Here is a 16,103-nt window from a genome sequence, read left to right on the forward strand (position 1 = left end):
TTAAGTTGAATACCCCAATAGGTGGCAGCCCTGCTATGGACCTGCGTCACTGCTTCACTCCTTGCTCTGTTTTCTCATTCATAAAATGGAGGGAATTAATAGTACTAATCTCACAATACATGCAAATCAGTTAGAATAGTGTCTGGTATTCTCTAGATGATAAGTAAATGTTAGCTATTATTAAATATATACATATAAAAATGAATATGTATAGGGGTGACTGGGTGGCTCAGTCTGTTGAGCATCTGACTCTTGATCGGCTTGGGTCATGCTCTCACGGTTTGTGAGATGGAGCCACCCCTGTGGGGCTCTGCACAGAACCTGCGTGGGATTCTCTCCCTTTCTCTCTCTGCCCCTCCCCTGCTCATGCTCTCAATCTCTCTCAAAAAAAAAACTTAAAAAAAGGAATATACATATATGAAAAGTTCATAATTTTGACCCATCCAACTTCTAGAAATTTATCCTAAGGAAAAATACAGGAATTTAGACAAAGATTGACATACAAAGATGTGCATCGCATCTTTATTTACAGAAGCAAACACCATTAAACCAATAATATCTAGCATGTGAATAGTTAAATGAAGTATAATACATTCAAATTATGCTGAAGTATTATACAATCATTTTGAAAAGATTCTGTTTTTGAAGATAGTTTAATGATACGGAAAAATGCTAACAAAAGAAAAAAAACGGTATAAAACTGATTCTTTAGTAGGATCAAATTTTGAAAAATTAATTTATATATATTTTGTACATAGAGAGGCATTTAGGAAAAAGGTCAATTAGAATATTGACCAATCAGAATAACAATGTTCATCTCTGCACGTTGGGATCACAAGTTATTTTTTCCTTATATTTATTATTAGTATTTCTATTATTCAGTATTTTACACATTTTATAATGAATATTATCATTCCCATTATCATGTAACTTGAAAGGAAAATGGTATATATACATATATATATATATATATATATATATATATATATGATAAGTTGCTTAACTATGTGAATGGGCTTCCCAACGTGCTCATTTTGCTCCTCTCTAACAAATCCTACTCTCTACTATAGAACAAACCCCTTGGGAACAGGGTCTATGCCTCATTTATCTGCATATTCCTATAGTGCCTAATTCACTTGTGTGCACATTGTAGTCACTCATTAATTTATAGGTCAAATCATAATCACGAAAGATTGAAATTCTTCCACAATAAGATGTAAATGATTGCTAAACTTAAAGTGTTACCACTCCCAGGGATATGTGCATTTAAATTCGTCAGTTTTTTTTTTTTTTGCAAGGAAGATTTATTAGGATCTCGTGCACAAAAGGTGTTGTTCTAGGTACTATGGGGAATATATAGAAGTTGTTCCTACCTTTGAAATGCTTATAACCTAAGCTAACTGTGGAGTAGATTAGGAAAGCAAAAGAAGCAAAAAAGGAGCTACATCATTATATGTTAGACACTGTGCTAGGCAATTTACTTATATCGAATTCTCATAACAAACCTTTGAGGCAGAATTTTCACAGACATTTTACAAATATGGAAATGGGAGGCTTGGGGAAGTTGGGAGACTTATCCAAGTTCACAGAGTTAGTTAGTTAGTTGCAGAGGTGGCATTTAAACCCTGGACCTTCTGGACCTGACTCTAGACTATTAATGAACACTGCCTCATCAAAAGGGTGTGTGTGGGGTGGGGAGTTCATACCTAGCTTACAGTGTTGCTGTAAAGACTGAATGAGTTGGGGCACCTGGGTGTCTCAGTCGGTGAAGCCTCCAACTCTTGATCTCGACTCAGGTCATGATCCCACAGTTCACAGTTCGTGGCATGATCCCATGGTTTGTGGGATTGAGCAATGTGTTGGGCTCTGCACTGACAGAACAGAGCCTGCTTGGAATTCTCTCTAAATAAATAAATAAATAAATAAATAAATAAATAAATAAAAAGACTGAATGAGTTAATACAAGTAAAGGGCAGTGTCTAGCACTTAGTAAACAGTCAACAAACATTGGTTATTGTTACAGGAAATCAGAGGATGGAGAAACGATATCCAGCTGGGAATGGATCAGGAAAGGCTTTCCAGAGGAGGTGACATTGAGGAAAAGGTTGAATGTTAATGAAGAGTGATGGAATAGGGAGAGGTGGGAAAGCTCAGGTTTATGGGGCCATGAGTAGATAGGAGATAAGGGGTGGCATGGGAGCTATTGGGAGATAAACCTCCAAAGAGAGGCAGGGGTCAAAATGTGGAGGGCCTCAAATGCCTAATTTAAAACCCTGGAGTTAACCACTGGGCAATGGGAGCCATTAAAAGTTTTGAGGAAGAGAAAGATAAAGCGTTCTTCAGCAGCAATGGAGCTGGAAACTTTGCAGTTTTATCCTTGAATGTTACCCACTGCAGAAACCAGCAAACTGAGGAGTAATGTTTTCAACTGAAGGAAAGGAAAAGGGGAGAGAAGGAGGGAGGTTGAAAAAACGAGAGTGGAGTGAATTAACTAGAGGGCTATAGAAATGAAAAGTGCTCCTTGTGGGAAGTGGTGGAAAGGAGGTCTTCCCTGATTCCTCATTCCGGAGACAGCCCAGGGACTGAACTCGAACCATAACCTACCTTTTCCTAATTTTACGACTTCCCCATTTTAAGTTTCCACCTCCGTGGAGGGCTCCATTTAACTTCTAGACTGTGCTTTTGGCCAGTGAGGAGTAAGCGTAGGGCATTAGGACCCAGCGATTGTTGTAGTGAGAGAGGTTGAATCTCAATCTCTCAATTTTTCTCCCGAGCTCCCTCCTCTTCCTTTGTCATTCTAGCTGCCTGCTGCCTCCGCAGCATCCCTCTAGCTCTCCTTCCTTCTAGCTCTCCCTGTGCTGTCTGCGCCTTAGACAGGGTGCGCAAAGCCGAAGGATTGGTTGGGACCTGCCTTGGTAACCCCATGGCGTCCCCCAGAACCGTAACTGTCGTGGCCCTCTCAGTGGCCCTGGGACTCTTCTTTGTTTTCATGGGAACTATCAAGTTGACCCCCAGGCTCAGCAAAGATGCCTACAGTGAGATGGTAAGTGAAACAAATGGGTGATGAGGGACGCACCCCCGAGGGATTGCGAGTACCTCTCCCCTTCTTTTCTTCCCCGTCCGTGGTCCCACCCCCTTCACCCCTACCCCCACCCCGAACCATCCCTTCTCCCCAACAACTTTGCAGCTCTGAAGGAGCATCTGGGCAAGAGCGATGTGGGCTATGCCAGGAGCAACTGTTTTGGAGCTACTGAACACCAGATGGGGGAGGGGTTGCCCAGTGAGTACACCTCCACCTCCAAATAAACCAGAAGGCTGAGACCTGCGTAGCACCTGTCTTTGGCAGGAACCCTTCCCTCCTTCTAGCACACCCAAAGTGTGGGCAACCAGTCTTCAAGTCTGATTCCTTCCCCTGGAGCTAGGAGTTTAGCAAGCTGGAGAGTTTATTCATCTTCGGGAAGAACAAAGGGGAAGGAGGGAAACAGCTGGAGGAGAAAGGGCTACTAAAACTGGTGATTTTTTTAGGGGCAGGAAAGGTATTCCTCATTCCAGGAGGAGAACTGATCCCCTAGCCCCCTGGGTGTGTTGTGTCTGTATGCTTGAAACAAAGCAGTCTTGGCCCAAATAAAGGTCACTGAGCACCTGCTTCCTCCCTTACACTCAAGGGAGACCTGGATGTTGTGTTGTGTTGTGTTGTGTTGTGTTGTGTTGTGTTGTGTTGTATTGTGTTTGTGGGCTAATCTGCAAAATCTGCAAAGTCTGCCTCTTCGCTCCTGCGAAATAATCCATAATCCCCATCTTGCCCTGTGGATGCTCAGGGCCAGGTCCTCTGCAGGTTTTCCCTTCTGCAGAGTTGGAATAACCAAAGGTGACTGGTCAAAACATTTCCTCTGCAACCTGGGGGCTGGGCTGCTCTCCCTAGTTGGACGTGAAGAGGACTTGTTCCTATGCTGTAGAGTGCTAGGGGATGGCAGGGGATGTTTCCAGCACTTTCTGTCTCTCGCCTCTCCCCGTCACTTTGCCTCTTCATTTACCTGCCCCAGCTGAAGAGAACCTGTTTCTCACTGCCTTTGCCAGACTGCCAGTAATGGGAGGGAACCCATTACTGAGCTCTCAAGGTCAAGAAGGAAAGGAGCTTAGGGGAGGAACAGGAAGGGAGAGAGAAAAGAGGCAAGAGGAACTCCCCATTAGGACTGAAGCAAGGAGGAATAGCCCCACACGTTGACAGGAATAAATAGCTCTCCTGGAGCCCACTGCGGAGCCTTCGAGGGCTCCTCAATGGGAGCTGCAAATGGATGGAGACTGGCAAATTGTAGATGCTCAGAAAATGTTTGCAGGCAGCTCTGGCTTCTGTGTCAGGGTTTAAGCTGGTGCTTTCCATGTCTCTCTCATCACAGGATCACCCTGAGGTGGGGGAGGGTGGCTGGGACTCAAGGGTCTAGGTCTAGCCCCAGTGGCAAATCCTAATATATTTCTTCTTCTCCCCTCCCCTCCTCCCATCACGCTTGACCAGATGGAATTGAAATCAGGTCAAAATGAGTATCCAAGGCAGCCTGCACTGGGGAGGGGCAGGGAGGTGGGGTAGCAGAAGCCACCAAAGGCAGAGGGACAGGGTGGGAGGGACATGCCACTATATTTTTGTCTTGGTGGTAGTAGTTTGGTGTTAGATTATAAATACGTGAATATGCTCTTGCTTTTCTTTACTTTTAGTATGTGCAGATATTTCTATGTTTGTGTGTGCACCTTAGGTATTTTTGAGCTTTCCGTTTCCTCAGGACATAGTACGCTTCTTCAGTATACTCCCTGTCCCCCAGGCCCTCCTCAGCTGTTTTAGAGCCCCCTCCCCCAAGATGCACCCTAAGTACAATGTTAGGCTCTGCAGGCAATCCAACTAAGATGGAGTCACCCAGGAAGCTTTCTGCCAGCTTGGCAGGAGTTCCTGAGGAGGACCAGCCACCAATGGGTTTATAGTAGGTTTCTTCCTAGGGGGTCAAGCTGTTTATTGCAGTCTAATGAAAGTCAGAAGAAACCAATATCAAATTTTCATATCATATAAAGGAACATGTTTAAATAGGTGTAAGCTAATACAGCAGGACAGAAACATTGTGTGTGTTGTGTGTGTGTGTGTGTGTACACACAATTCTATAATTATGTGTTTAGGGGCATCTGGAGGGAATGGAAGAACTGTATCTAGCTGGGAGGTAGACCTCACAGTAATGTGAAGCTTGAGGAGGATTTTCAGATTGCCTTTTCCAAGGTCCCCTCCTGCATTGAACATTGGGCCCCAGGCTGGAGATGGGCACAGGGCCCACTGCACCAGTCCTGGGCTGGCCTAGCTTTATTCTTGAATCCATAGGAAATGGGAAAAATTCAATTCTAGTACAAAGAAGGGGCTCAGTTTATATTTGTTGAATGGATGAGCAAATGAATGAATTATTGGAGCATTCTCTTGGCTGGTCACCACCCTTCAGATTTCTCTGGTTGGATCTTGATTATGTAGTACAGGAGCCATTTCTTGCTCTTAGAAGGGCATATGGCCCCTCAGGACCCCAACTCTAGATCAGCTGTGATGATTATTTGGAATTTTCTGTTTTCCATGTAGGAGTGATTCCTCTGCATTGATAGTCATGCATTGCCTGCAGTGGCTTTTCTTACAAGATCTCAAAGTGTGGTAGTTTAAAGATTATTTGTTCTTTAAAACATATCAGTGAGGTAAATTCATTTAATTAGTTATTCTTATTTTACTGATGGATTAAACTGATCCAATATCTTAGGGTAAACTGTTGTGGGAGCAGAGATTAGAAACCAAGTCCATGACTCAGTACTCTCAGTAGAGGAGTCATTAATGATCACAACTGCCTTTTTGGATGTCAGAACTTACAACTGATTCTTGAAAATACCTGGCACATTCTTGCTTCTTTTTTGTAACAGTACAATTGCACCAATCCATATTTTTACTTTGAAACCAATTTTTCAAATTTAGAATTTTGGTTTTTTTCTTTTCTGCCACTATTTTTCCCCTGTTCTAAAACCATTAGTGTTATGCCTACGTGTTGTCCCCTCCATGGAGAATCGTTGCTAAGAACCAAATGGACACATGACTATGAACTTCTTTCCTGTATACTGCAGAAGCCAGGAAAAGTTAATGGATGGAGCATAGGCTTTTGGTCAGATAGCTTTGGGCTTGAGTCCTGACATTCTTGGTGTCTCAGTTTCCTCATTTCCTCAACTTTACCTCAGAAATTTGTTGCAAATATTAATCGAGATTATATATGGAAGCATCTGGTATAGTGTTTACATATAGTGAGTGTTTAAGAAATGCTCTGGGTGAAGTAATGATGATCATGGATTCTACATTATGCAGTGGCTTCCTGACTAATTTGAATGGTCAGTTTAAGGGATTGAAATCAGGCATTTAGAAGAGCAAGATGCTATTTTCATGTGCCCTGGTGAACAGACATTTATGCAATTAGCTAATATTGAAAACTCCACACTTGCTGCTGCGTAATGCACAGTGGATTCCATGCAGAACTTCCAGATGTCTCTCTGAATTGCCCATTTGGTGTGTGTCGCCCCATACCTCCTCCAAATTTAGCAAGTATCATTATAGAGTACTCTAAAGCCCACGTGAATTCAATATGACTGATCACTCCCTTGACTAAATACCTTCATTAATTCACTTGAAATTAGGAGACAACGCTTACAAATGTTGCTAAGCAGCTTCCTGTGCAGTGATGGGGAACAAACAAATGGTTGACTTGCTCTAAATTTGGTATTCAGCTCTTTGTAGCAGTGGTTCCATTCTGTAGTCAAAAGGGGCCCCATGTAGAATGGTAAGAAAATGCCAAATTCCTGTCACAATGAAGCCAAGGGATTGTGGCCCTAAGGAAAACAGGGCAAGTCTCTGCTTCTTTGCATCCCCTCATAAGGAAGGTTTGTTGATTTGATTGATTTGCTTATCTTACAGTCAAATGCCCTCATGTTTGGGCAGTTTATTTAATGCCCTTAGGTAATCTTTTATGCTTCCAATCACCTCCATTAACTGCTTTCCAGCTAGGTAATAAGACAGTAATTCACTGATGCCTAGACTGCTCTCTGAGGTGGTACAGTACCTTTATTCTGTCAGAGAGGAAACTGACCCTGAGATGTGAAGTGACTTTACTTAGTTCATACAACTAGCCATCCCACGCTAAACTACATTGGAGTTTATGCCAAGGAACTTGTAGCCCCTCAATGGCCAACAGCTGTGCTTGTTTCAGAGCTACCTTTCTTTAACAGTTGAAGTCAGATTCTTCTGCCCTAAAATGCAGTTTGGTTAGCAGGACCAGGTTTCCCAGCTTCCTCTTTAGGTATGTACTATATAACAGTGGGGAAGAGAATTGCTTAAAATGTGTTTATCATTCACATGGATATTTGACAATTAAACACGTGATGGTTTTTTATTGCCCTTAGGAAATAATAATTCACATATGGCACTTTTTCCCTACAGAGGTGCAGGAAAATCATACTTGAGTCAGTATATTCTGCAGCGGTTATGGTCTAAGACAGCCTTTACTGTCTAAGATAGCAACCAGGCTGAGAATTTTAGCCAAAATATATTTTTGTCAGTGCCCTCTTTGGCTTTCATATAGTTTTTTTCTCTGTAAATTTTAGTGAAGAATAGCATTCTGAAACGTGTACCTAACATAAATGAACTGCTCAAGGAATTTTCAGAATACTCCTGTGCAACCAGCACCCATATCAACAAACAGACTGTTACCAGCTCCCCAGAAACCCCCCTTGGGGCTCCTTCCAGCTACTACCTCCCCAATAGTAATTATTTTCCTGAATTCTAAAAATGTAAGTTAGTTTTACCTGTTTTTGAACTTTATATAAATGGAGGTACACAGTAGATTAGCCATTTTTTTTTCTTTTACCTAACTGGCATAAATATACTGAAGTGGACCAAACCACTTGGCCTCTGTTTGCATTTTGTCCTGTTAGCTGACTTGGACCAGTTATTAATTGCACTTGAAGATGAATGTAATTAGACAGTTTTTAAAAAATGTTTATTTATTTATTTTGAGAGAGAGAGAGAGAGAGAGAGCAGGGGAGGGACAGAGAGGAAGGGAGAGAGAGAATCCCAAGCAGGCTCTGCATTGTCAGTGCAGAGCCTGACGTGGGGCTCGATCTCACAAATCGTGAGATCATGACCCAATCTGAAATCAAGAGTCAGACACTTAACTGACTGAACCACTCTGGTGCTTTGTAATTAGGCAGTTTTGAGCTGTTCAAATTTAATATCATTAACATGAGATCATGGACCCTGGTGTGTTGTGAATAGTAAATGACAAAAAGAAAAAAAAGTATGACTAAAGAAAGGCTCCATATGTTTTTGACTCATGTCTGAATCATATTTTCTCATACAATAAAAATAGACCTGTTTGATTCATTGTTATTACCATTAAAATAATCACTGTGGCTTACAAACACATGGTCTTCTCATTGTGTGGTTCATTAATTATGAAATGTGTGTTTGTGGCCCTTGGTTGATGCCATGATGCTGTGATTTTTTATTAAATCTCCAAACTGCACATTTAATTTATAAAAGGGGAAACCCAGATAATAAAATACTTAATAATTTTCTCCAAGCAACTTAGGGGCAAAACTAAAATTGAAATTTAGCTTATCTTAAGAATCTCAGCCCAAGGATATTGCTGTATGCTTCCCATTGAAGGGATTTGAAACATTTGACTAAACACTCCTCTTTTCTTGCTTCCTTGCCCTATAAGGAAACTATGGTTACAGGGTCTAGGTCGTTGCAATGGAAAGGAAACAGATCTAACAAAGTGATCTGTGAGAGCCTTTTGGGAGAGTGACTAGGTCAACTCTCTTTATTCTTACTATTAGAACAATTAAAGTCTTTAGAGATCTAGTTACTATAATAGACTCAAGACATGCGACCCTTCTATTGTTAGAACTGAAGTGGCCCAGACCAAACATTGATGGGGCTAACAAAGTAGGATTCTTTTGATGTCTCCATCCTACTCCACAGGAGAAAGAATAAAGGGCTTCCTATAATTTCAAGACCCCACCCAAGCTGAGTCCCATCTCTAACAAATTAAACACTCCCTGTCTAGAGTCCTGGAGAATAGGTGCTATCTGTACCTACTCAACTTTGAACTAAAGATTTGATGAAATGACTTATGGTCATGCAGTTTCCTCTGTAGGAAAGAAGGGAAATAAAGAGGCAATAGCCTCATAAAAGAGCCACAGCTGTTGTTTAAGAAGTTAGATAAACAACTGAAAAAGTAATAAGGAGTTACAGCAAATGTAAAGAAAAAAAAAGGTCACTATGGGTGCCTGGGTGACTGCGGCTCAGGTCATGATCTCATGGTTCGTGAGTTCCAGCCCTGTGTCAGGCTCTGTGCTGAAAGCTCAGAGCCTGGAGCCTGCTTCAGATTCTGTGGCTCCCTCTCTCCCTGCCCCTCCCCCACTCGTGCTCTGTCTCCATCTCTCAGAAATAAATAAATATTAAAAAGAAAAAAGAAAATAAAGGTCGCTGAAGTCTTAGGAACTTTATTTAAAGACCTGGAATTTGGCCGAATGCTACAGATTCCACTCTGGTATAGTTAAGAATCTATTATTGAATGATGGGTGGTTAGTCTGAGCCAAAACAGGACCATTTCCAGAAGCCACTCAGCCAGCATCTGAAAGTCTTGGCTCTGAACTTGACTGTAAGAAATTCTTCTTATCTCCTGCATTCATCTTGTCAGAAGCTTACATTTAGGATTAGGAACTGCCTTTTGGGAAGCTTTGTGTTGTTAATTAGAAATGGTCCTTACTTAAAAGTGTTAAGGAAGCCTCTTGGGTTTAGGTTTCTTTCCTTAATGTTGCCCTGCTATTGTCACCAGAGTGCAGAGTGGAAAGAGTTGGCAGGTGGCATCTAGTTTAAGAGCAAGAGGAAACAGGCATACTTTTCCCCACCACCAGGTGCCCTAACCCTCATCTATGCTCTGCTCCATTTGGGCTCAGTTCAGCCCAGGGTTTTCCACTGCTTACTGGTGAACCTCTCCCCTAATTTCTGTCAAAATCCCTGATTAACCGAAAATGGGATGAGGGAGGAAGAATGTCTAACTTGCTGTGTTTCTTTATGTGCTCAGGGACAGGGTGAGGTGGAATGTTAAACACAGGATCTGACAGGGCCAGGATTAGGAAGAGGTAAGTGAGGCAGAGCTGTGCAAGTGCTGACTTGGATCTTGCCTTTACTTAAAGTTTTGATATTTTGTTCTTTACAGATATTATCTACCTTAATCAAGAAGTGTTTTTTGTGCCCTCTTAAATTTTGCATTCCAGGCAAATAGCCTTGCTCATTTCACTTTAATCTTAACCCTGGCCAGGAAAATGAGGCTCAGAGAGGTAAAATAATTTGCCTATGGACACCCAAGTAGAAAGCGACAGAGATGGGATTTAAAGGCAAGTCTGTTTGAATCAAAACCCATGGGGTATTTTCCACTGAACCATTGGTCTTTTAACAGTCCTCATAGAGGATTATCTTGTGCCACTCATGATAATTAATCCATGAAATAAGGTGTATTCACTTATCCAGAAGTGAGAGAAATGACTTAACATTTGTTCCAAACCTAGATTGTGTGAACATATTCTAAGTGCCAGATGCTTCTAAGAGGTCAAGTTGGCTTTCTTCCTGATTCTTATAATCCTTGCCTTGCATATGGAACTTTTGATTATTCTCTTCTTGAAAACCTTGGGCCCCATGACCTTGTCTTTTGGCTTTCTCCATACTTTTCTGACTACACTCTCTTCTGTCTACTTTGTGGATTCTCTTCCTTTTTCCATTTCTTAAACATCTGTCACACAATTTTCCCTACTGAATACATTCTATCTGGGATACTGATGACTATCCATTCTGTATCTTTATCCCAGATCTCTCATACTGAGCTGCCTACCAGACATCCCCACTTAGATGTCTTAGAGATACTTCAACTAAAAAAACCCCCAAATTGAGTCCCTTATTCCTTCCTACCCCTTGCCCCACCCCCAACTTGTTCTTCCAGATGCATCCCCAAACTTGGAGAATGGTAACACTCTTCTATGCAGGTACCCAATCCAGAGAACAGAGAATTTTTCTTGACGTATCCCTCTCCCTCAGTGTCCACATCCAATATGACACCAAATTCTGTTGATTTTGCATTAAAAGTATCCTAGACTGTCCCTTCCCTCTCTCCTTACTGTCATTACCCTACTCTTATTTGGTTTCCTTGCTTCCAAGCATACCTCTCCCAATCCATCCTCCACATTACTTCCAAAGGGACCTTTCTCAAAAGCAAATTATGTTACTCCTCCTGGCTTATAGGATAAAGTCCACCTCTCCAACACAACATATATAGTTCTCCATGATCTCACGGTGACACACATATAGACATATATAAAAGGATATATATAGTTTTCATGATCCATTATTCATATCTATCTCCCCTGTCTCATGTCTTACTCTGACCTCTCCCTCCTCCAACCTATACTCAACTGGGGCAGTGTTTGAAACACACACATCAGTTTTGTGCTTCAGGGCCTTTGCTCGTCCATTTTCCTGTGCCCCAATGAGCTTCCCTTGTTGATATTGCAAACACCTGCTCTTCCTTTAATATTCCACTCTAGCTTTTCTCAGTTTCCATCTAGGGAGACTTCACCACTCTGGCTTGCCTCTACTCTATCCACTATATGATTTTATTCAGCACCCATTACACTTTATTGCACTTCTGTATTTACATTACTTTTCATCATATAAACTCAAGCTTCAGGAAGGCAGGGCCTTTGAATGATTGACATCTGTATCCAAAGTACCTAGTACAGCGCCTAGCACAAGGAGGCACTAATAAATATTGAATGAATTAATGGATACTTACTAAAAACAAAGCAGTGGGCCCACCTAGTAAGACATTTGATGAAATCTCATTGATTTACTAAAAAATGAGGATCAGGCCAATCTGAATACAGTGAAAAATATGATTATCTATTACTCTAAGGTCAATATAATCTTACTGATTTGTAATGTATCCAATGACTCCCTTCTCTGTTCTATGATGTCTCACTTTGGGCTATAATTAGACCTTGTACAGGCTTCTATCATGTGCTGTTAACCACACTGCTCTTTACTGGTGTTTTATGTATCTATTTCCTGCCACTAGACCAAGAGCTTCTTGACCCTGTCTTATTTACCTCCTTATCTCCATTGCATAATCCATGGTAGGTGTTCAATAAATATTTGTTGAATTAAAATTAATGAACTTGCACCAGGCTAATCAAAGTAGTGTCTTGTAAAGGCCTAAGGATTTATCTCAATGGCCATGAGAATGATTTTTATCTTACTATATTTTAAAGATATATAAGGGTCTAGTATTTGCATACATTTGTATTTTTCTATTCACATAGCACTCACTTTTTAATTTTTACAGATTACACAGATATAAACTCTAGCTCAGTTTTTGTCTGACTTATCAGATTCCAAATTAGGGAAGTCTAAATTAGTGAAGCTTTACCATAATGTGCCTTGCCTTGTTTCATTTTGGTTGGTATTCATATTCAACTGGGTTTGGATGAGGCAAGCGCTAGAAAATGTAGATATGGCTAATCCATACCAGATTTTATGGGCCCAATAAAATTTCTTTTATTTATTTTTTAAATGTTTATTTATTTATTTATTTATTTATTTATTTATTTATTTAGAGAGCACAATCAGGAGGGGCAGAGGGAAAGGGAAAGAGAGAATCCCAAGCAGGCTCCATGCTGTAAGCACAGAGCCCGATGAGGGGCTTGTTCTCAAGAACCAAGAGATCATGAACTGAGCTGGAATCAAGAGTTGGATGCTTAATTGGCTGAGCCACCTGGGCACCCCTAAGTTTTTTTTAAATGCTTTTAGTGTTGTTTATGATTTATAATCAGAAAATAATTTCTAACAATAAAGCCAAATTCTCTTTTGTGCTGTTACTAAGGTTCAGATCACAGGGTCCTCAGAAGATTGCTTGCTTTTTTCTCATCTTAATTACAAGATTTTACTTAGGGGCCACAGTAAAAAAAAAATTGGGACCTAGTGGGGACATAGAAAGGGAATGGTGGGGAAGTAGGACCTTGCTTGTGTTTTCTTCATTCTAATGTTAAAATCATGGTTAATGTGGCATTCCTTATGGTATTTCACTCTAGAAACGTGCTTACAAGAGCTATGTCCGAGCCCTCCCTCTGCTGAAGAAAATGGGGATCAATTCCATTCTCCTCCGCAAAAGCATTGGTGCTCTTGAGGTGGCCTGTGGCATTGTCATGACCCTTGTGCCTGGGCGTCCCAAAGATGTGGCCAACTTCTTCCTACTCTTGCTCGTGTTGGCTGTGCTCTTCTTCCATCAGCTAGTTGGTGATCCTCTCAAACGCTACGCCCATGCTCTGGTGTTTGGAATCCTGCTCACCTGCCGCCTGTTGATTGCTCGCAAGCCAGAAGACCGGTCTTCTGAGAAGAAGCCCTCACCACCACCAGGGCAAGCAGGGAATTCCGGGAATGCAGAGGAGCAGTCCTCCTTATATGAGAAGGCCCCTCAGGGCAAAATGAAGTTATCATAGGAAAGCAAAAGTGCAAAAAGTGGACCTTCCAGGCAGTTGCCTCCATCACACCCAGGAAGATGTCAGTGTGTGTTTTTCATTTGATTTATTTATCTTGAGGGAAAGGAAACAATATAATCTGCAAGTTAATGGCCCTATTGGCTTGTGTACACCTATACCCTAAAATGACCTCCCCACATAGACATAGTGCACCACCTTTAATCACTCCGGGGAAATTCTCACATCTTGCTGCATGCACATGTATATGGCTAACTATTGAAGTGTATTTGTGAGATGGACTCCAGCAAGCATGTGACTGTAAGACTATATGTGGGAAAATGTATTTACTGTGTGTGTGTGTGTGTGTGTGTGTGTGTGTGTGTGCGCGTGCATGCAGGTGCGAGGAGAAGGCTCTGATCTTAAACTAATCCTGCACAGGTATCCTTCCCTTTATAGACTGATTCTAGTAAGGGCAGAATAAAATAAACCTCCTATAAAGAGAATCCTACTTACTTCTGGTATAAATCAAGTGATATGTTTCTGTGGCATGAGGGAATTTCTCTCAATAGATTAAGCTGAGAACCAATTTATCACTTTAGGAAAAAGTTCCTTCAATTTGAGACACTGAGTTATACTGATCAGCCTCCACTGTAACAGTTGTTGAAATTTTAAATACTCTATATTCAGTTTAATTAAAAGAAGGGATATATGCAGTCCGTACATAATCTAATTCTTCAAGTTATAAAATTGGAAGTTTCACCTTTCCTTTGCCCCAATCCAACCTACTAAGCTCCTTTACTCACAGTTTGACACAGTAACTTGTCACCAGACCTCTTTTTTGGATTTTCTTAAGCCAAAAGCTGTCTCACTTCCTACTATTCTCAGCAGCTAACCAGGATTTGGCAGCTGCTCCACTGTTGCAGTTGAGGGAGCAGGGATTAGTCCTGTTAGAATTCTGTGAATCTCAAACTCTAGCTGTTCTCTTAGATCATCTGAAACTTGACAGAGGAGCTGTAACCAGTGTTTCCCTGCCAGACTCACTACTCCTATTGAATCTTCACTGAACTTTGCAAGTGTAAGCAGATATCCAAGTTACTCCCATGGTTGTCTCCTCTACACCTCTTTATCAATTCTGGTGGGTGGAATTTATCTGGGGGAAGGACATTTGATATGGGTTAGTTGGATTGAGCAGTATGAAACATTGCTTTCTTCATTCCATACTGCTGTTTCTCCTTGTTAGATGTACTTTGATGGTTTTAATATTATTGTGCCAGGGATGGGGAGAGGGGTGGGGGTGTTGTGTGTGTGGGGAGTACAAATTATTGTATTTTCTTCAGTGTCATTGTTCTTGTTAATTGATACCTCTGTCTTATTTCTCTCATTCTTTCAAAATAAAAATTTTTGAAATTTGGAGGAAACTGCCTGGACAAATAATGAAAATCTGGGAAGAAAGGGTCATATCAAGCGATTCAGGCTCTTTTATTTCTGATTCTGGATAAGGGAGAAGAAAGAGAAGGAGAAGTATAATCACTTAATATACTAACGAGGTTATCAACTTTCCAATCTCATTTTAAGTTTCCCCACAATTTTGTGATGTCAGCATATAAAACAGAAAGCCATAGAATTAGGATCAATACAATTTTCAGGTTTTTGGAGTTCTGTTTCACTAGATGATGCCAAGGGAAGGTGGAAGAGTGATTTCAGAGAAAATTGCAGGTATATTAAATAAAGGTGAACCAGTGTTCTCTCACTGTGTGTGTCCACAAAGTGGCACAAATTCCAATGCCACAGACCTGTAATATTAGTAAAGTTATTTCACCACTCAGAGCCCCAGTTTCACCATCTACAAAAGGGAAGGGGATTGAAGGTTTAAAATCCCTTCCAATTCACATTTGGGTCTATGAAATCATTAAAAGTATGAAAAATGACTCTTGAGAAATTTTCAGTTTTACTAGATAGGAGCAGCTGTCATAGCAAATATCAAACATTCAATTCTTACGCATGATTAAACAACAGTTCATGAAAGTACTCCGAAAATCATGAGATGCAGTCAATAGTAATTTCTGTGTCATCTTTCCAAAATATATCAACTTAATCTTTGATTCGTCATTTCTTCCTAAGATTTCAGTTTTCTCTTACAGTTTTGCCTACAGTTTATGGGTATGCTTTGGCCTCAAAAAAAAATCAGTAAGAGCCACTCAGTTTACCTTTCCTCTCTAATTCCTACTCTAGTTAAGAGATTAAACTAGGGACCAAACTCAGGTCTCAGACTAAGCCCATGTTGCTGTTTTAGCCAGTTTCTTTAAAACTCACTGATTCCCCAAAGTTAGAAATCTTTACGTGTTGCCTGGCGGGTTACGTGCAAGGTGCCACACCTACTTTAGGACACAGGTTTCTAGCAAACCCTGGAAGATATGGCTGCCCAACCTCGGTATAAAGAGGGCAGATCCAGCTGTCCTTTCTTCCCACACCCTTGCTTCACCTGGGAAAAGCGACAGCTTCATAACCTAAGTCTCTTG

At 41.0% G+C, this 16,103-nt stretch overlaps 1 protein-coding gene across 1 annotated transcript; it reads left to right on the forward strand.

The window, feature by feature from the left end:
• The first annotated feature begins 2,522 nt into the window (after positions 1-2,522).
• Positions 2,523-15,002, forward strand: TMEM35A (transmembrane protein 35A). The gene is made up of 2 exons (XM_043569582.1): positions 2,523-3,043; positions 13,198-15,002. Exons 1-2 carry the CDS (start codon positions 2,924-2,926, stop codon positions 13,603-13,605), a joined length of 528 nt encoding a protein of 175 aa, XP_043425517.1. The 5' UTR covers positions 2,523-2,923; the 3' UTR covers positions 13,606-15,002.
• Positions 15,003-16,103: the final 1,101 nt, after the last annotated feature.

This window comes from Prionailurus bengalensis, chromosome X, assembly GCF_016509475.1.
Source record: "Prionailurus bengalensis isolate Pbe53 chromosome X, Fcat_Pben_1.1_paternal_pri, whole genome shotgun sequence".
NCBI lineage: Eukaryota > Metazoa > Chordata > Mammalia > Carnivora > Felidae > Prionailurus > Prionailurus bengalensis.